This window comes from Corvus moneduloides, chromosome 2 (assembly GCF_009650955.1).
Source record: "Corvus moneduloides isolate bCorMon1 chromosome 2, bCorMon1.pri, whole genome shotgun sequence".
Taxonomy (NCBI): Eukaryota; Metazoa; Chordata; class Aves; order Passeriformes; family Corvidae; genus Corvus; species Corvus moneduloides.
The window spans coordinates 56,340,419-56,366,903 of NC_045477.1; the positions used below are offsets into that span (position 1 = coordinate 56,340,419).

The 26,485-nt window shown below is 42.1% G+C and overlaps 2 protein-coding genes across 2 annotated transcripts in view; one reads left to right on the forward strand and one right to left on the reverse strand.

Moving 5' to 3' along the window:
• Window positions 1–1,589: 1,589 nt before the first annotated feature.
• On the reverse strand, window positions 1,590–11,445 carry LRRC63 (leucine rich repeat containing 63). The gene is given in 9 exon segments (XM_032099904.1): window positions 1,590–1,819; window positions 2,584–2,834; window positions 3,579–3,662; window positions 4,066–4,133; window positions 4,193–4,242; window positions 4,245–4,313; window positions 6,030–6,279; window positions 8,885–9,006; window positions 11,331–11,445. Coding segments are annotated over 9 exon segments (1,239 nt in total).
• Window positions 11,446–14,433: 2,988 nt separating this feature from the next.
• LCP1 (lymphocyte cytosolic protein 1) overlaps window positions 14,434–26,485 on the forward strand; it is a 49,625-nt gene continuing 37,573 nt past the window's right edge. Inside the window, exon 1 of the mRNA XM_032099771.1 lies at window positions 14,434–14,534. The gene's annotated coding sequence lies outside the window, so the exon portion shown is untranslated. The remainder of the gene's footprint in view (window positions 14,535–26,485) is intronic.

Consider the following 26,485-nt stretch of genomic DNA (forward strand, 5'->3'; position numbering starts at 1 on the left):
GTGGAGCAGAGCCCATCAGCCATAGGTCAATAAGAATAAAGAGATATGTGGTGGAAAGCAGAAGGGGTGGTGGGGAGAGAAAGGGGGGCTACTACAGCTACACAGCTGTCATCAGGCATGCAAGATTCGTGGGGCCAGAGAGAGAGGGCAGCAGAAGGCACCTGCCTTTGTGGCCCAGTGCTCACAGAAGCAGGAGGCCCATGTGTAGAGCTCTGCCCTTGATATTACTGATGCAATTTATCCAGCAATTATTTTGGGACAAATACTGTGTTCCCAGGGCAGAGGTGTACATCTGTGCACAGGAGTGCTTGGGTACAAAGAAGACCTGTGTCATCACTTTTTCATCTCTCCCTTAGCATTTCCCTCTTCTGTCTCGGAGTCCCACCTGACTTTACAGTGCTGTGTATACAGTATCTGTGAAAAACCATTTCCAGACTTTCCAGCCTCAGGTCAAACAATATTGACTTTTAGGACAATTTACATTATTGACTATTAAGACACACAACAAATCCAGGGCACTTCCAGCTGAAGGTTATGAAAACACCAGGTTTGGGCCAGTCCCATAAGGGCATACTGGGGAGTCCTTTCCTCCTGTTCAGTCCAGGTTGTAGCTGCGTGCGTTCCACTGTCAGGGAAGACTCAGGCACTGGATTCAGTGCATCAGGGCCCAAAGTCTTGTTACAGACCTACGGTATAAATCCTTAAATATAGAAAATGTTTGCCTTGGAATAGGCAAAACTACAATATTACAAAGATCAGAACAAGACCCTTCAACTGTAGCTGTGAAAAAAGGCTGGATTTTTGTCACTTAGCCAAAAGATATGAAAATCTGTCACACTTAATAATTCTTTATCTGTCCTCTTAAGTGAATTATAATAAAATCAGAGAGGTTTGATTTTTTAAAATGAAAAAGGCAGTTCAGTTTCACTGTGTTTGTATATTGTGTCACTTGTACAGATACTATGTGGGAAACAACAGGAAGCACCAAGCAAGCCTTTACTGAGCAGTATGGTGGTCAAGGGGCAGCAAATCAGAAGCTGGAGCTCTGATCCCAGTTCTGTTGCAGGCTAACTTCTTCATCAAGGCACTTAGGCAATATGTTTTTATTTGTTTAGGATCTTAGTATTTAGAAAAACATCAGACATTTCAGATTTTCAACTCATTAAAAAATACAGGTGTTCTTCCTATAGTAAACAAAATGTATTTACAAGAAATACCAAGATTAATTTGCAAGACCTTCTATAGCTTGCAAAAATGTTGCAGTTTTGACAAATAGGTCCTATATGCAATTTGTGGTCCAGGAATAGTCTTTTTTTTTTTTTTTTAAAGCAATGAAAAGCCTTATGATGTAAAATGACAGTCCTAGCAGAGAGAAAAAATCTGATCCCATCACTGGAGGAAACACAGGGTCAGCATATAACTTCATTGATTTTACATAGGGCTGAGTTTGCCTTTCATTTTGATTCAACTATATATCCATTGATATGAAACAGACCTTTCAGAGCTGAAAGCACTTATGCCATCACTGCTCCAGCTGAAGCCCAAGTTGTCCAGCAGAATAACATAACATGAGATCTCATATTTCTTAACTATTTTAACCCCTTCATAGTTTCTCTGCTGCAATCCAGATCACTTTTCACAAGGTACAAGAGACAAGACTCAGTCTGAGACATGAGGTTTCTGTAGTATGATGATGAGCAAGCATGGAAACAAAAGGGAAGTCTTCCAAATTTAAGTGTGTTCCTGTAATGTCAGATGAGCCAAAGTCCTGTTCCACACCAAGGTCCATTGCAACAATCACAGACAGTAAAAGAAGAAACTGGGGAAGAAACTGGGTCAAAAACTTTGCTTCATCCTTCTAGGATTATGTACACACACACACAGAGCAGCTCTACCTTGTCACTCACAAATGCAGATTAAAGAAATTATATGGCCTCAAAATGGCTGTGGTTCATCACTAGAGAAGGTGCTTAAACTGAAGCTCTGCTTCAGTGTAGGCCCACACCACTGCAGAGAAGTAATTACTCTGGCCTTAATGCACAGTCTGCATGGCTCCCATGGGGAAGGAGGCAGGCATGTCAAAAATAGAAAAATGTGCTGTACAGTGGAGTGAGGTGGAGAGAGAGAGGAAAAAATGATTCTGCAATTCCCAGAAATGGAGCTGACATAATTTTTTTCTCAGCTGTGAGCTTCAGGTCCATCTCCCTTCTGAACAGACTGGCTTGACACACAGCCACAACATGAAGCTGCAACACACATTTGTCTGGGGGACAGGTGGCAGTGTAAAATCCTAGGAACCTTAGACACAAGGAAATATTTGCATGCCTGATAAATCTCCCTTAAAAGTTGTTTCACTTCCATCCAGCTACACTCAAAATCTGGATTTGAGCAAGCCATGACATACCCCATATTATGTAATAGCTGCCTCAGATCAACATTAATTTCATGTGAAAGAATGGACCATTTATGAACTTCCACTCTCCTAATACTTGTACAGTTACTGATTGGGGGTCATCTCTGCATATTTCTTGCTCACAATACTCCTTGGGGGAGGCAAGGAAATGGGACATATTTCTGTATTACTCATCCAATAAATTTTTTAATGTTTTCTGTCTTTAGTGTCTAGGTATTTTTCCTTTAGATTCTTTCTGGAGAAGCAAATGGCAGACACATGAGTGAGCTTCTGAGGCTAATTCTGAATATTATCATTCCAGAACAAGAGGTGTATGAAGTTATTTTTTGTTCAGAGGAATTTTAGTGGAAGATTCAAAATCCCAGGTGGCAAAGCAGAGAGCTGGTTCTCTTCAGTGTTGAAACATTCAATTTTAAAGTAACTTGAGGCATCACTAGGCATTTATAGGCTCTTCACACCATATCCAACCTTGTCCGCATTAATGTTGTCCTGATTCCCATTTGGTGAATTAATAAACCAGGCTGGTTACGTACATAAAAAATGTTATGTGTTTCTCATAGTGCACTTTACGTTCTAGACACAATTGTATGTACGGTACTTTTCTAGTGGTAATTAAATACCTGGGTTATCTGGAAAAACAGGAATGTGAGCATCTGAATGTATTAGACGTATATACAGATTACATCAACATTAAGGTCAGCAAAGAACAACTCAGTCTCATGTATGAATACTTTTTTTTCTACAGGTTCTATTGGGTGGGTCTCCATTTTAATTTTTATCTCACCAACACTTCACACTGCTTAAAAACAACCACACATGGTTTAGAAATACATTTTCTCTTTCTCTATCATACAAATCAAGAGTATGTGAACATGTATGGTTAATTGAGGGAATAATCCTATTTTGCATGGGGATATTTGACTTACAGCTATCATCAAGATTCTTGTAAATAGTGGCTGGCTCTACACTATCCACAGCTGTTTCTGGTGTGCAATTATCGTCTTCTGTTTTTGTTTAAATGAGATTTTCATATAGGACAGGATTTGGGGTGGGGGGGGGAGGGCAGTGAGTCTTTCCAGTGTATTCAGTGGCACAATTAATATCCAAGTATGGTCCAGAGCATTATGATGTACAAATCTGTTTTCATTTTCTGTTGTTTACATACCTGAGGTTCTCGATGTCATTAGGAATAAAGTTAATATCATTATAAGCAACATCCAAATACTAGAGGTCTTCTAATAAAAACAACCTACAAAGAAATAAAATAGAATGATGAATTAGAAATTAAAATTAGAAATGACAGAGAATCACAGAGTCAGAAAAATATAGGTTGAAGAGGACCTCTGGAAGTCATCTAGTCCTGCTTTGCAGCTCACAAAAGGGGTAGTGAAGGTTTTCAAAAGAGAGGTCTGACTGCTGGAAGCACCTTAATTTAAGTCACTTATCTGACATTTTATGGTCTTATATAATTGGCTGCATAGAGATGATGAGTCAGAAAAGCAGGGAGGATGAGGAAAACATTTTAAAAAGTTTGAAAAAATACTGGATTATTTCCTTAGGTCAAGAGTCCTATGCTCCTGCGGGAGACATCTAAAGTCTAAACTGGTGCTGCTCTGAGTAGGGTGTGGCCAGAACTCCCTTCCAGCCTGCACCTACAACTCTGTTGTCCACAGACAGCCTTTGCCCAGGCAAAAGCTTTGTATCTAAGTCTACGACTAAACTGTAAAATTTCAGCTTTACATCATTTCAGTGAAGTCATGGAAAATAAGCAGCACGTACCTGTACAGGAAAGAAGAGGAAATTATTGAATGACAGATTAAGGCAAAGATATCCATTAAAGGGGTTAAATCTGGAAGGTGGAACAAAAAGTTAGCCCAAAGAGACATAAAAATTGAATCAGCTTTATAGAGAAATACTCTCTCATGTTGTTCAACTGTGTTAGACTTCCCTCTGTAACTTTCCTAAGGCATACTGGATATATTTACTCAAGAAGCCTAGTCAAGTTCTGGACTATGCTCATCCTCTAGAGAGGATCCAAACCATTCAAACATGCAATCCAAAACATCTCCAGAACCCAGGCAGAGAAACTCTTCTGCAGCTTGTTGCTCTTTTATCAAATTCTTTCTTTAATTTCTAACCTAGGAAGTTTTATACAAACTCTGATAGGAGAGCACTGCTTCTGCATTCTTCTTCTTATCGTTGCATACGCTGTCTCAAACAATATAGATCCTGAGATAATATTTAACTATTGCCTCATATAATTTCAAATACACTTTAATATATATAATCTGGCATCTAGTTCCATGTAAACCAGAACTTAATGTTTCACAACAGATACACAATAAAGTGTATCTATGCAACATACACTACCTATTAATCCCTGTAGTATTATATAATATAAATGTGAGGGTTCCAATAAATATGACAGAATCTAAGGGTTATAGTAAATACATAGATGAATGTAAATAATGACGATTACTATAATGGAAGAGAATTTATATACTGCATTGGAGTTCAGAATTGTCTTAGATCCCTGGCATCTGCTTTGCAAGGAAAACAATGCTTCAGTGCTGAAGATTTCCCAGGGTAGTAACAGATGACTATAGTCACAGTAAGAAAGCATTGCCTATATTTCATTAAAATTAAAAACCTTCTTTAAAATTAAAATCCTTCTTTGTATAAACAAAAAATCTACAACGTAATTGTAAAGATGAAAAACATTTCCAGCAAAAGTGAAAATCCAATGCAGACATTCTCACTGGTAGCTGTGAAACATTCAAGAGATGTAGTATGAACAAGACAGTCTGAGGAAAAACTGATGTCTAGGTCCCAAGTGGAAGTGTTGTGTTGCTTCCTGCAGCAGAAAATTGCTTTTAGCCTTCAGGGTATATTCTTTAAAGATGCATTGCTCATGTTGCTGTGTTCAAGAGTCAATAGCAGCTTTCATTTAAAGTGTCTCTTGGAATTGTAACCTCATTGAAAGAAAAGTGATCTTGTATTTCTTACCCTACCACTGCAAGAAAATGAAGTGCTTAGAATGATTTAAAACTAAATATTAGTGATTTAAAACTTATTATTAGAGTAGCTGTGGGGATAACTGATTTACATGGGTTTTTTCTGTAGTACCCTTGCCTTAAATTTTCTATTGTTTATTTCTAATTTCTTTTGTCTCACCCTCTTTTGCCATTTTCTCTGTATCTTTACTGTGTCTCATCTTCTTTCTGATGCATCCTGCATGATTTTCATGGCACTTGCCCAGCACTGCATCTATTGTGAAATTGTAATTCAACCCAAGTTATGTCAGCACCATTCAAAGTGGTTGATTTGGCATTTTGCTGCCTGAGTAGACAGTAATGCTTGAGGCTATGCCTGGCAAAGACCAGCAGGCAGGATTGTTATTCTTATGAACTAGACCTGGGAAGTATCTATCATCATTCTGCTCTGTTGGGAAGCTTGCTTTGGAGGGAATCAAACTTCTCCTTAATTCATGCAAACCTGTAGTTTTGGGCTGCAAGTGTATTTGCCCATGGATATTATCTTGACTAAGGAGATAGGCACATCTTTATTGGAAGCATATTAGACAAGAACAAATGAGGTCAAACTGGCTGTGCATTGCCAGGCTCCAGCTGTGTCTGAAGAAGTGGTCCTTTGAGTTGGATTTGCACTTGACCATGGTAAATCTGATGAACAGACTGACGTGTGTCCTTACGTTGGATTTTGAAGAGATTGTGGAATACATGCTCATTGCTGAGGGAAGCATCTGTTTGCCTGACTAGCCCTTGAGCACTGCCAGACCCTTCTTTTCCATTTTCATTATTTGTGCTCTTTGATGCTCTAGCTAGGTATTTGTCCAAAAAGCCTTCCTGCTGAAGACAAGAGAAAAAAAGACATTTTTAATGAGGAATTGTGCTGGTTTGGACAAATTTGGAGGAAAAATATCCTCTGATAGAAAGCAGGTTACAACCAGCCCTACCCCACCAGGTTTGGAAAAAAAATTTTCCTCAGAGGAAAGTGAAAGAGATAAAAACTATTTATTTAACAAACACACAGGAAAAGGATAGTAATGCTAAATAATAAAACCTCTTGCTGTGGAGAGAAACCTGGGAAAAATTCAGAGTCCTTCCGTAGATCTCTCTCCCCCTCCTTGGAGGTGGGTCGTGGGCCCACCGCCGGGCCTCGGTGGAGAACTCTCTCGAGGTGTTCTGATGTTGAAACAGTCCAGAAAAAAGAAGAAGGGAAAAAACCAAAGTCCCAGGAAAACAAAGTTCAACTCTCTGTCTACCTCCGGAGAAAAGGAGCTGAAAGCTGGCTGAAAAGCAAGCAGGGCACTTCCCTCCGCTCTCGCTGCCACAGGACCCAGAGAGGAGTCTGTGTGTATATCTCTGTGTCCTTGAACAACTGCTTTGAAAAGTTTTGCTCAGTTTTTTTTTCTCCCCCCTCTCAGGCTCAGTTTAAAGACACAGAAAGGCACAAAATTAATTTCTGGGCATAGGGCAGTGATAGGAGATACACATCATAAAGTCACCCCAAGACAGGGATCCTCTGACATCCTTCGTGACGAAAGGTCACGTGACAAATTCTCCATGCCCTATGTGGATTTTTCTTGTTCAGAGAAAATGCACCAACAATTAAGACCAAGCATCTCAGTGCTGCCGATCACTATATATGTTAGTCTTTTTTTTTTCCAAAACAAATGCAGTTCTCCCACACACTGTGCTGAATGATGTGTTGTATCCAGTAAAAGAGTTGGCTCAGAAGCAGGAAAGAAAGGACAGGTTATCAGATGTACCTTGTGAGTTTAATGAAGAATGAATGAGCAGCGTTTGTTCTCCTGTGTGTGAAATATGGCCATTTGTATCACTGACAAGTCCCTATTTAGGGATCCTGGATCCATTTGCAAATTGCCATGTGCCAATGCAATGAGATCTTTCACCTGAGAAGTAGATGGGGCTCCTTTGGTGAGTGTGCCCCTCCCTGTATGCTCCACAGTGTTCCGTGGATCACCTAAACCTCATGCGAATCCTACTGAATGGGAAAGGCAAATCAGGCAAATACCATATGAAAAAAGCACCATGGAAGGGACGTGTTTAAAGTGTGATGGCAAAAGTGAGGTCAGTCGTGGTCAAGGAACAGGGAATTGTGAAAGGAACAAGAGAACCAGCTTCTAGAAATTATCTCAACAGTGACTGTAGGATCGGGCACTTCACAGAATTTCAGTCACATTCACTTCATGGAATTTCTTATGCTTTTTATAGGTATTGTTTGTGTGACTATGGTCATGAGGTGAATAATGTGTTACTTTGTCAGACATGCTTTAAGTCTATGAAGATCTGATAGGGCTGGTTCAAGGCTGCCCCTTGCTTATCTAGAGCCTGGGAAAAAGCAAGGGCTGACAATGGAACAATGCCTGGAGTGAGCCAGAGGCTTCACCTTTGACAGAGGTCAGACAGCCTTTACAGCTGCCTCAGCAGGTGGAGTGTTCATTCTACCTCTGGTGGCAACTGAAAATTCTGACTGAAAGTAACCAACACCCTCATTAAGCCCTATTTGCATATAATCTTTTGCTCCCCTAAGAATGAAAATGAAGAGAAAAGTGAACATGCCTTGTATTTATGACCACAGTCACCAAAACCCCACCTACAACATGTGATTCTTCTACCTCACTGGGAAGGGCCAAAAGTTATAGTACAAGCAAGGGGAGTTCCAGGACCAGAAAAGAAAAAAAAAGAGATGGGGGGGTAAAGACCTCTGCCTGCTTCAGATTGGTGGAGACTGTGTCTCTGCCTCTGAAAGGATGCTTAGGTGAGCTTTGCACCTTCAACTACATTGGAGCAGATATATAGATATAATATATATATATGTCACTGACAGATCTCTGTTACTGTACCTTTGGTAGTGACACACTAACACTGTGGTCAGTGCATTTATCACTGACAATTCTGAACCTGCTTTCCTGTTGCTTCAATAAACTGCACTGTTTTTGAACCTGGATTGAACAAGTTCTTACTTAACTTGACCAGGATGATAGTGCCAAATTTGCTATAATCAGAAATTAAGCCCAGGCACATCCAGCCCCTCTGATCTCTGAGGATCAGCTGGAGTGCAAGGGGCTTTATCTTCTGCCAAATTTCTATATCCTTAATGCAACAGTTGGCACTGAGCCCTAGTGTCCCACACTACTGTGGTGGGTTGACCCTGGCTGGATGCCAGGTACCCACCAAAGCCACTCTGTCATTCCCCTCAGCTGGCCAGGGGGTAGAAAATATAAGAAAACGTTCGTGGGTTGAGGTAAGGACAGGGGGACATGGCTCACCAGTTACCATCAAGGGCAAAACTTGACTTGGAGAAATGAACTGAATTTATTACCAATTGAACCAGGGCAGGATAATGAGAAAAAACTCAAAAATTTAAAGCACCTTCTCCCCATCCTTCCCCTCTTCCTGGGCTTAACTTCATTCCTGATTTTTCTACCTTCTTCCCCTCAGTGGTGCAGGAGGACAGGGAATGGGGGCTGTGGTCAAGTGCTACCACCATCCTGCTGAGCTCAGCCTTGGCCAGCAGTGGGTCCATCCTGGAGCTGACTGGCGTTGGATCTGTCAGACATGGGGGAAGCTTCTGGCAGCTTCTCATGGAAGACACATCTTTAGCCCCCTCACTACCAAAACTGTGCCACAGAAACCAGATACAAACTCTGTGTCAAAGGTTCATTTCATACACCTTTGTGCTGGAACTGGGCTCAGGACTTTGCCACCAGGGCTATCTCCAAAGACCTCATTCTGGAGGACCATTGGGCCCTGAACTACTCCCTGGTTTCTGAACAACACTGCAGACAGCAGTCATTTAGTTGTAAACATTTTTATCATCAAAGAAATACTTAGTAATTTATCCTTCACTCAGTCTCTTTAGCTCCACAGTGGTGAGGTTCTGTTCCCTTAGCAAGGGAGACTCATTTCTAGGGACCTGCTGAGGGAGAAGTTACTCTTTATATCTCTCTGCTACAGCTTAGCTCTCAAAGAAATCTGGGACCATTGGCTTATCTCCCTGGCTTTCCTGCCCTCGGCCACTGTGTCTGACAGCTTCCAGCCCTCAGGTGGGCACAGTCCACCCCCCATAACATTTCTGCTGTCTTTTCAATCAACGACTTCATTTTGTTATAGTCCCACTTTCTACATTCCCCTGCGAGGCAAAAGACAGTGACACCACACAACACTGTCTTTTTTCCCAGCCCAGGGCTTCTGCTCTTCAGTCTCAGTCTCACACTTCATGAAGCACAAAACAATTCCATACACCAAGATGATAGAAGTACCATTGCTGAGGAGTTGCTTGCTGATCAATGGGCAGGCTGCTGTATAAATACCTTCCAGGTGTGATAGTTACATTTGGAGAAATGATCCTTGAACAAACTTTACTGCAAGCTCTTACATTCCTGTCATGTTTACTATATAAATACACAATCTATAAATAGCATTCATCAGTAATATGTACTACTAGAATGAGAGCCAGCACAACAGAACTTTGTTTCCAGATAAAAGGTTTTTCTATCATTTTTAAAATAGCTTAAATCATTGAATCACAGCTCTGATAGTGAGCCAGAAATATTTACATCTGTTTGGGCAGTGCCAGGCTGGAACTGTATCATACCTAAACAGATTTTACCAGACTTTCAAAATAATATTCAGCAGGGCTTAATAATATCAAGGCACCAAGAATTATATTATCTGACTCTTCAACCTTACTTCTTTAGATGAATTTTCTTTACTATTTTTCATACTGTTAGAAAGGTATTGCTTTTAATATATTATTGTTACTCAATTTAATATTACATAATGAGGATAAGTACAGTATGACAGTATTCTAACAAAATGAAAATTCAAATTACTTACCATTTCTCTCAAGCATCATAAAAACTATTTTGATTTATTTTCTTTCTCTTTGACTGCTTCTATGTGAAGATTGAGGAGTTTTAGCTATTTAGGTACTCCTACAGAATTACAGAAGCTAGATGGAAAAAACCCCAAACTTTATTTTGTCTCTTTATCTCAGTCACAGAGACAGCGCTTTTTTTCATGCTACAACTTTATTCTGCTGTGCTGATCTGTGAAGAAAACATTGTAAAATTTCTGTATTCTAATTTTTTACAGCAGATCCTGGGGCTTGATGTTTTTGACAGAAGTCAATAAACCTGCACAGATGCCAGGGTTCTTCTACACAGATCTGTTTTCAGGAGTTGTGCCTAGTTTCCATCTTATTTATATATTACTTAGGTTAAAAATGTTATAATTATAGATCATGTTATTCTTTTTCACATTTATTTTTAGAGGTTAGTCCTTAAATATTTAATCAATAGCTACTTTATATAAACTGGGAAGAGCTTTCCATTCACATATATAAGAAGCATACAAAATGCCTGGTTATTTCTGGAGCACACTGCACGGCCAGTCCTTTGTTTTAATTAGAATTCCCTGATGCCTGTAAAATAATGCAAGCCAAGATATTTATTTTCACAGGATCGTACATTCTGAGAAGAGCATGACCACCCCCCAAAATGTCATTTTTTATATTTTATCTGAATCCAAGTTGTATCTCACTTCCCCTATGGTCTGACACCATGTGATCCAATTTTATTTTTCTTGACACCAGCAGTTTTTTATGTTATATCTCATATTTTCTGATGAGCTAGGGGGAATGCCTCCATTACCCAGTGGGTAGTATTCAAATCTGATAGGTGGAAGGCTCAACTTCCAGGACCTGCCAAGAAGACTCTTCCCCAATTTACGTGAAGAGCCTCCCAAAGAGATGCAGGTCATGTGGGTCCTACTGCAGTCTCATTCACACTGCCTTGCACTAGTAGCTGAACTGCCAATCTATCTTCTTCTGTATTAACTTTAGAGAACATGTGGCACTTGTAACTACGCACCACAGAAACCGTCTTTGTGCAGTTTACCTTTGTCAACATTCTCCCTTGGTGGAGACAGCTTAGACAGCAGCTTAGGAGGCAGAGGTCTATGGAGTGGTTTTGGCTGCTCAACCATTTCCCTCTCAGCCCTTTTTTCTGACAGATAAATGAAGATATTTCAAAAATCAGAAAAATTTCACAATGCAAAACAGAATAAATAATCACCTCTAGTTTAAGGTGCTGAGCTATGAATGTCTGCTTAGATAAAGCAGATGATAAAAGAGTCATAACACATGAGAAGTGGCCAGAAAGGGCATTGGTTCTCTTAGTGACGGCTTTAATAGTTTTTCTAGTAATCATTAGTGTTTCAGGAAATAAATCAGTGATGCTAATTAAAAAAAACCCCAAACCTATTCTATAAGGTTTTCTATGCTTGCATAAAAGAATGTTATTCTGCACTTGGTGTGGTCCTGTGCAAGGCCATGACTTGGACTTTGATGATCTGTGTGTGTCCCTTACAACTCAGGATATTCTATAATTCTATGATTTATAATTCTGTGGTTCTATGACCTCTGTCACAAAAGCTGAGGCAATTAGAGTTTCAAATCTCTGAGCCAAAGGAGGAACAGTAAAATAGAGAAATGCCCCATGACAGCCATTGCGAAAGCTCCCAGAAACAGTTTTCTGCTGGATAAACAGATTTAATAAGAGCAACTATTAACCCTGGGAAAAGGCCGAATCTGCAAGTGGTAATTTTATGCTTCTTTCTAGTTTCCTATTAGTTTATGAATGCATACAATGACACTGATTTCAATCAAAGAATCTCTGATTTGGTTTCAGAAATCCTCTTATTAGTAGCCAGTTTTAGCAAATCTCTGAGTCACTGTAATTTTCAAGATTATCTATATCCTAAATTGCAGAGTTTGTTGGTTATATATTTTTTCCTGTAGGGCTGAAAACATCTTAGACATCATACAGTATAAAGACTCAGTCCTAAAGAACTGGAAATCAGAAGGAAAACACAGAAGGGAAAGCACTGATGAAGGTGACTTTGAAGAGAAACTCAAAGTGCCATCAGGAAGCTAATGGCTTATGGAAAGATTTACAAAGATTAAGAAAACTGTCACATACACCTAGAAGCAAGGACACATCTAGGAAATTTTTTTTTTCCAGTAATTTGATTTTAAAGCGATAAACTTGAGACTTCAGTGCAATTTTGCACGTGGACAAGATTAATTTAAATCAAATGCAGCATTATATAAAACTGTGATGGAAAGAAAAACAAATACTGTGATGAAAAGCAAAAAGACAGTCTCGAAGCAAATAAGCAGTAGTGATTTCAGCCTTGACACTTAGCTCTTGGAATTGAATGGCACTTAAACAAGGAGCTGGAGAAAGGAAGAAATAGGGGAAGTTTAAAAAGGAAGCCTGGAGTTCAATTATAGCCATGCTGAGTTTGAATAAATGGAAAAACATTGCAACAAGATGAGGTATCAAGACACAAAAATGGTTCCTGATGTTAACCAGGGGCTGGGAACAGTATCCTTGCAATAGACTGGACGAAGAATATATAATATTAAAAAAACCCTGAACCAACCAACACCAAACAACCTAATAACAACAAGAACTCTCCTCCATCCCCCAGTGGAAGACCTCTTAAACAGCCAAAGAAGTTGAATTTGAGGAACAGGAGCAAACCACTCTCCAACTATGTTTGTACTTGATACACTCCAGCTTACCATTCCAGTCTTTTCAGGCTAACAGTTCTGGCACCTGCCACATGGATATTGCACAGAGAGTAATTCAGCTTGGAAGATACCTCAGGAGGTCTCTAGTCCAAGCTCCTGCTCACAGCAGGGTTCACTCTAAGCTCTGAGCAGATTACTCAGAGCTGTACACAAGGATGGGGACCCCACAACCTTCTGGGCAACCTCTGGGCCTCCTTCCAACACTGACAAAAACCAGGACATAGAGTGCACGCCCGATTAGGGCACATGTCTAAAGATGTGTGCTCATTTTCTCTCATTTGTAGGTAACCTGTGTTGAAACGGGCTGACAGATCAAGGATGGTGAGAAATGGTCGCAGCTGTGCCCTGAGGAGCACTGCCTGCAAAATTCCAGGAGGAAGAACAGACTGGAAAGAAATGAGGGCCTAGGATGGAAGTGGAATGGAAGAATTCCTGGACTAAGTGTACACAGCACATTCAATTGGCTCAGAGGCTGGGATGGAGGTGGAAGCACAAGAGGAAACCTGTAGTTACAGAGGTTGATGAGAAGAAAAGCAAGAGACTCAGTGAGGGGAGTGGAGCAAATGCAACACAGACAAGAAACCCTAGTGCTCCTGGCAAGGAAGAAAAGTAGAGGTGTTCAAGCTACCAGAGACAGAAAGGATAAAAGCACATCAAAGGGAGAGGGAACATGATTTTCTCATGAGATAAAATCGACCATTATATTTGGTGAGATTTTAGGTAAAAATCAAAATGGAGTCAGAAGAGAATCACAGAACATTCTGAGTTGGAAGGGACCCACAATGATCATCAAGTCCAACTACTTCAGTAAATGGCCCATACAATGATTAAACCCACAACTATGGTGGCAGAAAAACATTCTGTAGTTGCTACTGTCGGTGCAACTTAGTTCAAGGCAGCTGAGCCAGCGAGACTCATCACTGCTGCAGAAGGGAGAGCAGCAAACTGGTAGTGAAGAAATTGAGCGTGATGAAGGATGCAAGAGCAAGGGAAGGATGTGTCTGGGATGAACCCCGCCAGGTTTTTCCTTATTGTGGGAGAAGAGCAAAGTCAGGGTCTGAAGAAGGGGTGAAAACATTTCTCAACGATTATGTATGGATCAAGACAAGCCTGGATACAGCTGTATTCTACTCTAACCATGGACAAGTGCCAGGAACTTTCTGCTGCACAGTATGAAAACCGGGCTAACACTGATGAGGGGAAAGCAGCTGTTCTGTGAATCAGCTTAGAGCAGCACTCGTTACAGAGGTACCCTTGAACAGCATTGCTTTACTGAACAATGCCGCGACTGCCCACTGCCACACACCCGGCTGGCCTTGGGGACGGTCCCCGCTGAAGGGGCGTGCCCGGGGCGTGTCCGCGGGGGTGGGCGGGGCACGGGCGGCGGCTCCGGTGGGAGCGGGCGGAGGGGCTGTGGCTGCGGGAGCGCGCCCGCCCCCCGGCCCGGCATCGCCTGTTGCTGCGCCGCTCCTCGCTGGTAACTATCCTCTGCAATTGTGGTTCTAGATGGAGGAGGTGGTCATGGTGGTCCTTGGCAGCATTGTTATTATTATTATTATAATTATTATTATTATTACCGTTATTATTGTTGTTGTTATTGCTATTATATTATATTATTATTATTATCATTATTATTATTATTATTTCCTCCTCGGTGCTCACGAAAAAAAGATTAAAGTTAAAATTACGCGGACTCCCCTGGGAGCAGTTACCGCTCTCTCGGGGTAGGGGGGGCGGTGGGGACCGGGGGAGCGGTGCGGGAGTGCCGGGATGAGCGTGCCGGCTGCGGGGAGCGGTGCGGGAGTGCCGGGATGAGCGTGCCGGCTGCGGGGAGCGGGGCGGGAGTGCCGGGATGAGCGTGCCGGCTGCGGGGAGCGGGGCCCGGCCGGGGCTGCGGGGTGGCTGAGGCGGCGGGCGCGGTGCGGAGCGGTGCCCGGGAGCGGGCAGCATCGGAGCGGGGGAAGCGGGGCTGTGCTGTCGGTGTCACACTCTGCCCCAGCACAGCCGTGCCGCTGACTCTGCTGGATGGGGTAGCAGGTGTAAAGCTGGTGCTTCTTCGTGCAAACCGGGTCGAGCTGAGCCAAACCTTTTCCAATTAATCTCGGCAATATAATTACTTTGAGAAATAGGCCCGGCACCGCAGTCCTGATTCAAGTAAGCCCCATTTGATCCAGTGTGATAGAAATTTTATCTGGGTACAAAGTCCTCTGAGAGTGACTTACAAATACGGGGTAGGGCAGAGAGAGAGACTGGAGAGGGCAGGGGTGGGGGTGGGATTCTGAAGTGGAGGGAGTTTTAGCATCTCTGATAACTGAAAATGTTCTCTTGAGGTTGCATTTAGGGACTGATGAGTACTCTGCATCTGTGTTCTGTGAACACTGACCACCCAGCATAGTTTTCTCTGTCAAAAACTGCTTAGCTGATACATTTAATCTTAGTATTTATTTTTTAAATTAGTTTTTGTCCACAGGGTCCCACTAAAGACAACTTGTTTATAGCTGTAATAGTTTTGAAAATTTCTGAAGGGCACTTCCTGTGCCTCACTATGGAAATGAAGAAGCTGGTTTGCATGTTGCAGATGACTCTGCTGTTTGTCTCCTGCCTGCAAGGTTAGCGTTTCCCTACCAGGCTGGCAGCAATCAATTTCCCTCTATTTCTTCTGCTTCTCTTCTTCTTTTGCACTTATTCCACTGAATAAAGTGAGTGGAGTAGGCTGAGGGAAAAATTTGGATGTCTTTCCTCAAAAGAAGCTACGTAAATGAAATTAAAGGTATGTCTGCAACATGCATAATAGAGGGATTATTTAACACACCAAAGCATTTATATTTTTCTTTATGTAATCGTCATTCAAGAATCAATACAGTGCCCGAGTGATTTATTTCATCATTGGCTTTTGTGCTTAGTGGTGCAAGATTGAAAACAAAACGTCACCACAAGCAAATACACATTATCTGTGTGCCGTGTGGAGCCACGGGCTCTCCCCTGCTGGGCTGTAAGCTCTTTTGGGCAGGAGTAGCAATGGTTGTGTCTGCGCTATGGAGCTGCCCTCCCCTGTGTGCTGCTTGGAGCTGGTGGGACACCTTACTGCCCACCCTGACACCACTGTCTGTGGGAGGTGGAATGGGGGCGTTCCTGTTTGGCTTTGGGTTTGGAGGTAGGGTACAACCAGGGTGAGCATCCAAACCTGGGAGCCCAGGCACACTCCTGAGTGCCCTGGTCAGATGTAGGTGCATGCACTGAAGATGACAGCTTCAGGAAGGCCAGGAGGATACCCAAAGGATACCAGAATCCTCCTGCTGAAACATTTTGCATGTGTTCCTGCCACTGACAGTGAAATACTGGGTTGCAGACTTCCCTTGGAAGTAAATGTAGAATCGAATACAAGAGTGTGACTTGGGCTTCCTTTCCCTGAGGGACTTCGGCATCCTGTATTTTGCAAGGAGGATGAAATTTTGCTCTTATAGGGATTTCTGGCAAAACATTTCCAGGCTGCAGTGGGATTGGTTTTTTTCTCCTTTCAGATGAGAGCAATAAGGTGGCCTTTGTGTTTGCAAGATCAAAGCCTGTCTTTTTTTGTTTCAGCATAAAAGATAATTACAAGAGCTGTGCTTAAACCACCATTTCAGTCAAAAGCTTGTGTGAGTTTTCCCTGGTGGGGAAGGAGCCCTTTTCCATTTTATCTTCCAGACCCTTCCCACAGTGATGGCAGGGGCCATGACAGCAGCTGGATGATGGCACTGCCATCTGAGCAGGAGTCTGGTGTGACAAGACACATGGGAGAGTCTGTGGCCTGGTTCCCAGCAGTCTCTGTCATTGATCTCCACTGGAGATCTGTCTTGGGTGACTGGTGAGATGATGCTGCTGCCATCAGCTGCTTCCAAAGTGGCTACCTGTATTCCTCTAAGAATTGTTAGGATGTGCTACCTGTGAATGAGAAGATCAGCAATAGTGGCAGTCCAGCAATGGAGTGTGCTATACATGTTATTCTTGAGTTAGATAATGAGAGGAAACTCACATGAGACTTCCTTCACCACACTACTGCATCATGCAGTGCTTCCTGGCCATTAATGCTTTCTCTCTCACATCCCATCACCATCTCCATGATGGACCTGCAATTCCTGAATTTTCCCATGTGCAACGCGCACTTCAGGTAGACCTTGATAAAAAATAAGTCGTCAGAAGATGCTTGCCCTCTGATCATCCATTAAAAATCAGAGAAAGAAGCAGTGCTCTGACAGGGAACATGGACAGGGTTTTGTTGGGAGCACATGCTTGGAGATCAAAGGGAGAAACTCAGAGCAAAATGTCTTTTGTTCCTCTGCAGGCACATGTGTAACTTGTACTACTGCTAAATAACTGGATTTATATATTTATGTATTTATTTATTTTACAGATAACCTGTTTTTCTCAGGAAAATACAATCATTCATCTGAAACTATGGTCTCTTCCTTGTTATTAGAGAACCCACATCTCAGTTTTGAGGGATGGATGAAATAAGTACCAATTGTAACAGTGTGGGTTACCAAAATGGGATGAATTTCACCCAGAAGCTGGGACCATGCTGCTAGTCCTCCTGCTGACCTTTAGCATTGGCAACATAGGGAGCACACAACTGGAAGATTCACAAATATGTAACAGCATTAGAAGCTGGACTTGAGGGATGGATTTCTAAATTGATTGTGGATGCTGCAAAGAAAACACACTTCTTTTCTCTCGGTATTTTGCTTTTTTCAGGCTCTCCCTGTGCTGCCTGCAGGCAGGCCGCTGACGCAGACAAGAGCTCCGACATTGGTCCCACTGCATTCAGGCTTTAAAGTCTGAGTGGGATGGGGAATATTCCCCATTGAAGCATCTGCTGCCTGTAGGTTTCCTATTTTCCTTTCTCCCTTACGTTGTAACTTGGTGACCCCAGGTATTTACAGTGCATTCATTTCCTTCTCACGTACAGGAAGACCTCTAGTCCATTTATTTCTTACGGGAAGAAAGCAGCCCACTTAATCAGCATTTTAAATAAACCTTAATTTGTATTTTAATCTGCTTTAGTCATATTTAATCTGTTTCTATTGTGAACATCCTTATAGTTTTTTCCCCCTAGGGTTTTTATCTGAATCAATATTTAACATATTTCCCTAGTTTAAAATTGATGTGTCTTTGTTGGTTTTCATTATTGAACCTTCAATACTCTTCCTTTCCTGTTGTGACATTTTAGCACTAGTAGTCCTTTATTAGATTGTGACTGTATGCCCTTGAATACTGCTGTTTCAGGGAGCCACTGAAGTTGTTTGCACGGCTTTTTCTTTAAAGAAAGTCTCAGAAGAACAACACATCTAATTTTGCTCTTGCAAGCCCTTTTCCTGCAGAAAGTGGACCACATTAGCTGGGAACACTCATAGGAATGAGCTAAGTAAGCATACATTTACATCAGAAAAGTTTCCTTCCTCGTAGCATTGAATTTTAATGTAACCCACTGAGTATGAGGCTTGGGTAGATGAACTCCAAAGTTTCCATCCCACCTACATATACACAGTCTTTTCTTCTCAGCGTATTTCAACTGTGCACCACAAGATGGAAAAGCATAGTTAAAACTCTAGTGTCAAAATATTTGGGGGAGTTACGTGGCACCACATTTAACATTTGCATCACATTTTAATTGGCAAGTCCAAAAGCTTTTGGAAAAGGAGGTCAGCATCGTTCTGGAATTGATTTTCCCAAAGATAAAGCAGTGTAAATGCAGTGGTAAAAATACTTGTTTCAGAGACCTGAGTACTTCACAAAATGTGTTTGTTCCTCTAGACAGAAATAGCCATATTTCTTATAACAGTGGAATTTCTTTCCTCATTATAGTTCCTGTCACCGTGCTGTTATGTTGCCTAACCTTGAAATGAAAGCAGTTTTGTTAACTTTTTACAAATGTTCATTACCATGTTGGGATTGAATTGCCTATCCCTCTCAGGGCAGATAAAAACCCCCCAAAAGTTTCATTTTCTTGTGTGTACTGGTAAAAGGGAGCCAGTGTGCTGGGTAGAAGAGGAGTTGAGTGGGAAAAAAATAAACCTGAAAAAGAAGGCAGCTACTGCCTTTTTAAAAAAAATTATTTAAAAAGTTTTATATGGTCATCATTTTAGATAACAAGGAAACAAAACCCAGTGTCTGCTCTTAAGCAGAAGTTTCAAGTTGAATCACTAAAAACATACCTTAAAATAGTATCTTTAGAAGCAACTTCTTTGTTTCATGATTATGTGAAGAAACATGAGAACATTCTTTGATTTTTATATAGAAAAGGTCCTGAATGATTGACTTTAGGAAGTTGTCAATGTAATTTTTCTTTTGCTTATGGGAAAAACTCCAAAGATGAGATTTCTGTGTATATTACAGACAAATTCTTCTTTGCATTTACAAGAAAACAAATAATTTATGTCATAAATCAAAATCTCCTAATAAACTATACATCTTTTACCCTACTTTTAAATTCAAAAGCATCTGTATTAAGCATCAGCAAACTCTTCTAGCATTTTTGCCGTGTTGTTTTCTATCCAGTCCTGGTTTGCATGACATTGTGTAAAGGGATGATTTTTCTCCTCTTTCCCTCCCCATACATTTGCCGTCTTTTTGTACAGGTGGGTGTCATGACTTCACTCTTCCATTTCTTCATCTGTGTATCCAGGTCAGAGTTTTCACAGTAAAACTTAGATTTCAGATTACCCAGTTTAAGACATGCAGGCATTCCAGAATCTCAGAGTGCAGCCTGGGTTAGAGAAGACAGCAAAGGAGCACAGCATAAGTGGAAATAGCTTGGATTACATTTTGCAGGCACAGTGAGGCCATTTGCATGTTAGTGGCTTGATCAGCTTGGCTCTAATGAACAAAGTCAGAACTGTGATTAACACAGGAAGTGTGAGCAGGGACACACAACGAGCAGCAACATCAGTTCATTTTTTTTGCCTATGCATCAAAATGAAGTAGTTTGTGCAGTCTTAGTTTCCCCAAACAGCTCTTTTCTTAGACCCAGCCCATCAGGAGCGGTCCTCACTGACTGCTCTGTTGGAAGACTAGGCAGAATAACTCCTGGCTCCTCTTGCCAAAAAGACCAAGAATCAGAGCAAAGTATCCCCCTCACCAGACACCCAAAGTCAAATGCCTTGTCAAGGTGTCTGGTGGGGTTGTCCCTCTAAAGAAGCCATCTCTGACCATGGGAACAGGCTCCCCTGTACCCGGTGGGGGTACCCGAGGTGCCATCAATTGATAATCCTGGGGCCATCTGCTGCCTAGGAAGTGGTACAGTAATAACATGGAATCACATGGATAGATGATGCCAGGGGGAAATGGGACAGAAAAAGAACCACCATGCTGCTTCCTCCCTGATGAGGTGAGGTTGATGGCCACTGAATGTCTCATGCTCATGAAAGAGTGTGTCTCAGAACCATCATCAACCTTTAAAAAACTTTTCTTTGAAAAGAAACTGTCTTTGAATATGCGTGTCAGTAGGAAGCCTGGGGTTTGGGTAGTATTGGAGGTGTCAGTATGCACAGAGCATTTGGGACAAATAATTCAAAAAGTCCTGCAAGAGAAAAATACTATTTTGCACAGTTTGCTTCTTGATAATGGTAAATGTTTTACCCAATGAGGCAGTAATCAGTTTCTTTATTCTTATATTGCGAACACAGTTCTTGTATTGTCTGTTTGCCTCAGAGAGATTGCTAGGTCATAAAAGTGATACCAAAGGAGAGATACTTCCCAGAAAATGAGGAAGAGATTTATAGTCAATTAGAGAGAGAAAATGTCCTTATCAGAGCTGCCTTAGACCCACCTTCAGTCTCCTGTAAGTAACAGATAGATGACACGTTTTACTTCTGGTTTCTATCAGAAGAACACAAAATATTTGTTAATATTAATCACATTTTTTTAAACAAAGAGTATCTTTGTCCTTCCTTCTTTTTATTTTGGGCATTCATTCAGTTCAAAAGGCAGTACAGTCTTAATGCTGTGATATACCAGTGACCCCCAGTAATTTTGTGTGAATGCTACACACATAGGTGAGAAAATAATTTTTCAAGCAAATTCAAAAGTAGCCCTTAGATGAAGACTGTCATTTTACACTGGTTTTCAGATAACCCCTGCTGCAAAGCTGCCGTTGCTGCAAAGCTGTGAGTACCCAAGTATTTGCCTGTGTCTGCAGTTCTTATCTGAATCCCAGTGTCCAGACTTTATGAACATCCACTTTTGGAATTATGTGCCCAAGACAGACAAGTAGAAGGTCAGAAGAGGAACAACCATTTCAGTATTTCAAACAGTGAATCAGTATTTCAAACAGTGAGAGGTCTCTTTTGGACAAATGTTTCAGAAATATGTTTTTTGTTTTTTGGTTTTTTTTTTTTTATGGGAGAAGTAGAATAGATAAGTCAGCAGCAGCTCAGTTGAGCTAGCTTCTTTAAGCAGACTCAAATATTTCTCAGTATCTCAGAATTTCTGCCCTACTGTGCCTTCATTGTCTACAATGCACATGTTTAAATGGGATTGTGCAACCAATGGTAACCAGAAATCCTAGTAGCTGCCAAGAGAGTTACCCCCTTAAGCTGTGACCACCATGTATCTGGCATGTATTTATCCTCTCATCCTTCCTCTCAGAGACTTTCTTGTGGTGGGATTTGAGGGCTCTCTCGTGTTGGCCCAGGTGCACAGAATCTATGCAGTGGCATTGTCCCAGAAATTTCAGACAGATTTGTGGAATAGTTTGGGTTGGAAAGGACATTTAGACATCATCTTGTTCCAACTCCCCCTGCCATGGGCGGGAACACCTTCCCCTAAACCAGGTTGCTCAAAGCCCCTCCAGCCTCACCTGGAACATTTCCAGGGGTGGGGCATTCACAGTTTCTATGGGCAACTCGTGCCAGGGCCACACCACCTTTACAGTAATTAATTTCTTCCTAATATCTACTCTAAACCCATCTTTTTTCATCTTAAAGCATACCCTCGTGAAAATTCCCTCTCCAGTTGTCTTGTAAGCCCCTTTAAGTGCTGGAAGGCTGCTAGAAAGTCTCCCTGGAGCCTTCTCTTCTCCAGGCTGAACAACCCCAATTCTTTCAGCCTGCCTTCAGGGAGAGGTGCTCCAGTCCTCTGATCACCTTTGTGGCTCGCCTCTGGATTTGTTCCTGCAGGTTCGTGTCCTAATGTAGGGTCCCAGCTCCAGAGATGAAGTAGCACTTCAGGTGGGGTCTCATAACAGTGGAGTAGAGGGGGAGTATCACCTCCATTGATGCTTCTTTGATGCAAACCAGAAGCCTTTGCTTAAATGCCGACTTTTTTTGCAGGGCCAGGTGGGAAGACCTGTTGAAAATACGTCCTTTGCTAAAAGCTGGGGTTTGAAAGGTACCTGTGTGCTGGGAAGGGGGGCCATGAAATTTTGATGCCAGGCTGCAGAGCAGCTGGTACATGGGATCTTAGTAAATGCACAGTAATTTCTGTTTCATTCATGAGTCTACATCTCTTGCATTCACTGAAGAAACATTCCCTTGGGCATAGAGTAGCTGTAGCATCATGGTTCTCGTGCCTGCTGCCCTTACAATGCTGTGTCCAGAAATTAACTTGGCAAAGGTGTCCCTGGGCTTTAAGCAGAGAAAGCCCACAGTGCTGAAATCCTCCTGGGATATGGAAGTACGCTTACTTTTACAATTAAAGGCAACAGCTCTTCAGCAATGGAGGAAATGGAGATTGCAACATACAGCTGAGACTACTGTGCAAATGTAAACAAAAACTAAATCTAGTCCTTGCAAAGGCACCTGCAAACCCTCTTGTTTAAATGGGATTTGCAAGCCAGAGTGTGCCTATGGAGCTGGGGATGCATTACAGTATCAGTGAGCTGCACAGAAGCATGGTGAGTCTTACTTCTCTGAGAAGGGAGTCAGGAAGAGATGGGTTTGTGGGGGATTGTTGCAAGCCATCAGAGCCAGACCCCAGTTTTTCTTCCTCTTCCTGTTGCAGGAACAGCTCATGTGCAAAGGAGAGAGTGGAACCAGGCAAATTGGTGGTGTTTTCTTCAGTGTGAGGTCTTTGCCTGGCTCTGCTATAGTTCAGTGTTTCTGTCCAGTGTTTCTGACAGCTAAAATGGATATTTCATTACAGAACTACTCAGTCATGTAAAATATAGTGCTGTATATAATGCTGTGAAGAGCTGAAGAACATATCTAGTTAAACCTTAGATACTTTCCAGAATAATGCTTAGAAAAGGATTTAGAGTTCCTCTCCTGTCAGAAACTCATTGCTGCTTGTGTGAAGCTCATAATTCACCAGGTGGCCAAAGACACACAAGTGCCTGAAGGAGCATTAAACAAGCAAAAGCAAGTTTAACCAGCAGGCAGACTGCTCCTGCCACTTTTGGCACTGAACCCTCCTTCTCTTAAGCTATTAGATGATTTGTGCTAATCTTTTATCTCATTTTACCTCTCCTGTGTGCCTGACCTTTAGCCCTGGCTAGCAAAGTGGATTGAAATAAAAACTAAGGATGCTCCTTTCTTCTCCCCCACCCTTTGCAACACTCTGAATGATGGTGGTAGAGCAAACCATTCTTGTGTCTGTCTGTTATATCTTACCTCCCTCTCTCTGTCATCTGGCAGAGTGCAAGGTCTTTGGGAAATCTGTCTTCCTTCTCCTCTGTCTTTCTTCAGTTCCTGGAACCACAGTGCCTGTAGGCTCCTGGAGCTTTTGTAGAAATCAGCTATAGGAAAAAAGAAGACACAAAGATATGAAGGAAAAGCTGAGCACCCACGAGCATTCTGGAAAAAAAAATTCTCAGCTGCATTACACATTTCTCTAAGCTTGATGTGCCAGGGAGGGTGGCCAGCACTTCACAGTGGCTGAGGCCATTTTCATCTTTGAGCAGCATGTGGCTTCCTGTACCTGCTCCCAAGTTTTGAGGTGGACTCCTTAGCCAGTCTGTACATATTGCACATGGCAGCACTTGCCAGGTGCTTCAGTGGGAGCATGGCCAGCAGAATGGGACTGGGGCAATCGCAGCCCCAGTCTCCCTGCATGCCCATGTCTTGTCTTTGACACAACTTCAGCTGCCTGGCCAGGGACAGGGGTAGTGGGGCTGCTGGCCATGCCTCAGTTGCCCATATGGGCCAGTTATCCACTTACAGGTCACAACACAAGCTGGCCAGTGGTATCATCTGCAGAGATTTCCTTCATCTTCAGTGTTTCCAGGGGTCTATGTCCCTGTTGTTTTGGAACAGCTGAGCTCAGAGTTGGTGGAGTTTGCCATTCATTGCATGAGGCATGGATAAATATCCAGGAAGGGGCTAAACAGAGTTGCCCGAGATCATCTCCAAAGCCCTTGCTCAGCTGTACAATGAGGGATGGAAACTGGGTAGCAAAGCCACGTGGGACTAGTGACACTGTCCCTTTTGGGGTTTTGGTTTAGGGGATGGGTTGTGTGCACCTGCTCCCTACAGGTCAGGGAGTGCTTGTGAAAATGGACCTCACTGATGACTTGAGGATGACCTGCAAAGATGCCATGGTCTGTGCCTTTATTTAGTGGGATGCAGAGATGGATAAGGCCAAACACTTCCTCCTTGTGCTATTTATATGGGGGATTTTTGAGCAGCTCTCTGGAAAAGTTTGGGTTTTTTCCATGATTTGTGACAGCAAAGAGGGCAAAGTGATCACTGTGTGTGTCACTTGGATAGCACAGGACTTTTCTCCTGGAAGGCCCTGGTTTCTAAATTCCTGACACCACTGACAAACACACACACACACATATGATCAATACAGTTTGGAGTTTGTGTTTGCTACTGAATTGTTTAACATTCCAGTTTCCCCTGTGCCTCTTGAATGCTTTGTCAAAAGAGCAATTAATGTTTGTTTCAGGTTTGTCTTTTAGATGACACTCCAGCTGAAGTTCTGTTCTCTTTTTCAAGAACAGTAGTTTAGGGGCTCTTCTGAGCCTTCTGACATTTGAACACACTTGATGTCTGTGCCTCATTAGCTTTCAGTGTGCATTGGCCACAGCAGCACAGAAAATGGAGCAGCTAAGTGAGGATGCAGAAATGAGGAACTCTGCGTGTCTGTGGGTGTGCTCTGCCTGTTCCCTTGTGGTGCAGGCAGCTCCTGGATGATACCCAAAGGGAGCAACACAAGCAGCATCCCTGGGATCAAACTCGTGCCACCTGACACGTGTCTGACACTTTACTGTGGTACTTGCTTTTGAGTGGTGGATCTTCCATTTCTCTGTGCTCCCTCAAAAATCTTCCACTACTAGCAGTGAGCAAAATTAAAGTCTGGTTTTCTCTTTTAAAACATGTGCCTTCTGTAGGATTTCTAACTTAATTATTATCCCAATATTGAGGATCTTCCTGACTATATTCTTAGTCAGGTGCTAAATATGTTGTTTGCTAAAACTTGTCCAGGCTGCCTCAAACTTTCGTTCAGGTGTGTCTTGGCCACCATTACTGTCAAAGCCTGGCTACTGCTCTGTAGAGGGAGACTTTGAGAAGAGGAGCATGCCTTTGGGTGGATACCTTTCAGTTTCTTTGCAGGGTGTACTCACGTATTTTCTAGCCTTATCTCAGCAGATCTTCCAAGAAATATCAACACTGGCCAGTAGGGAAGGAAGATGTTTGACCAGAAAGATGAATTAAAAAAAAAGCAAACCAAAAAATCAAGGAAAATCTTATTTTTTCTTACTTGAGATAAGCAACGCTGGTACTGAAAATATGAAGGAATCATAACTGGTTTTTTGTTGTGCCAGCTATAATCAGTGTATAATCAGTCATTGCTAGAGGGGGCAATGTTTCCTCTTTCCAAAGCTTTTTTCTCTTGTATTTTTAATTTATATATATCATGGAAGTGATTAATCTCAAATACAAGCTTGACTCAGAAGTCTAGTTAATCACTATGTAAAAACATTATGATGACTAGATTTGTTCACATTCCTTTATAAAAATAGAGATGTGACACGTAAGAGTTTGTTGGATTCAGGACCTTTGCGAAAAGCTTGACCTCAGATCACAGAGTAATAGAATAATAGAATCACAGAATCACTTGGATTGGAAAAGACCCTTAAGATAATGTTAAGTTCACTGGTAAACCAAGCACTGTCAAGTTAACCACTAAACCATGTCCCTGAGTGCCACATCTACACATCTTTTAAATATCTCCAGGGATGGTGACTCAACCAACCACTTCTCTTGGCAGCCTGCTCCTGCCTAGGGAAGAAATTTTTCCTAATAACCAATATAAACCTCCCCTGGCACAACCTGAGGCTTACTCTTGTCCTGTCACTTGTTACTTGGGAGAAGAGATTGATCCCAGCCTGGCTACAGCCTCCTTTCATTCAGTTGTGGAGAGATCCCTCCTGTGTTTGATTTCCATATGATGCCTCCACCAGAGAAAACTCATGCAATCTTTTTTTGTCTTCCTTCAGCTTCAGTAGAT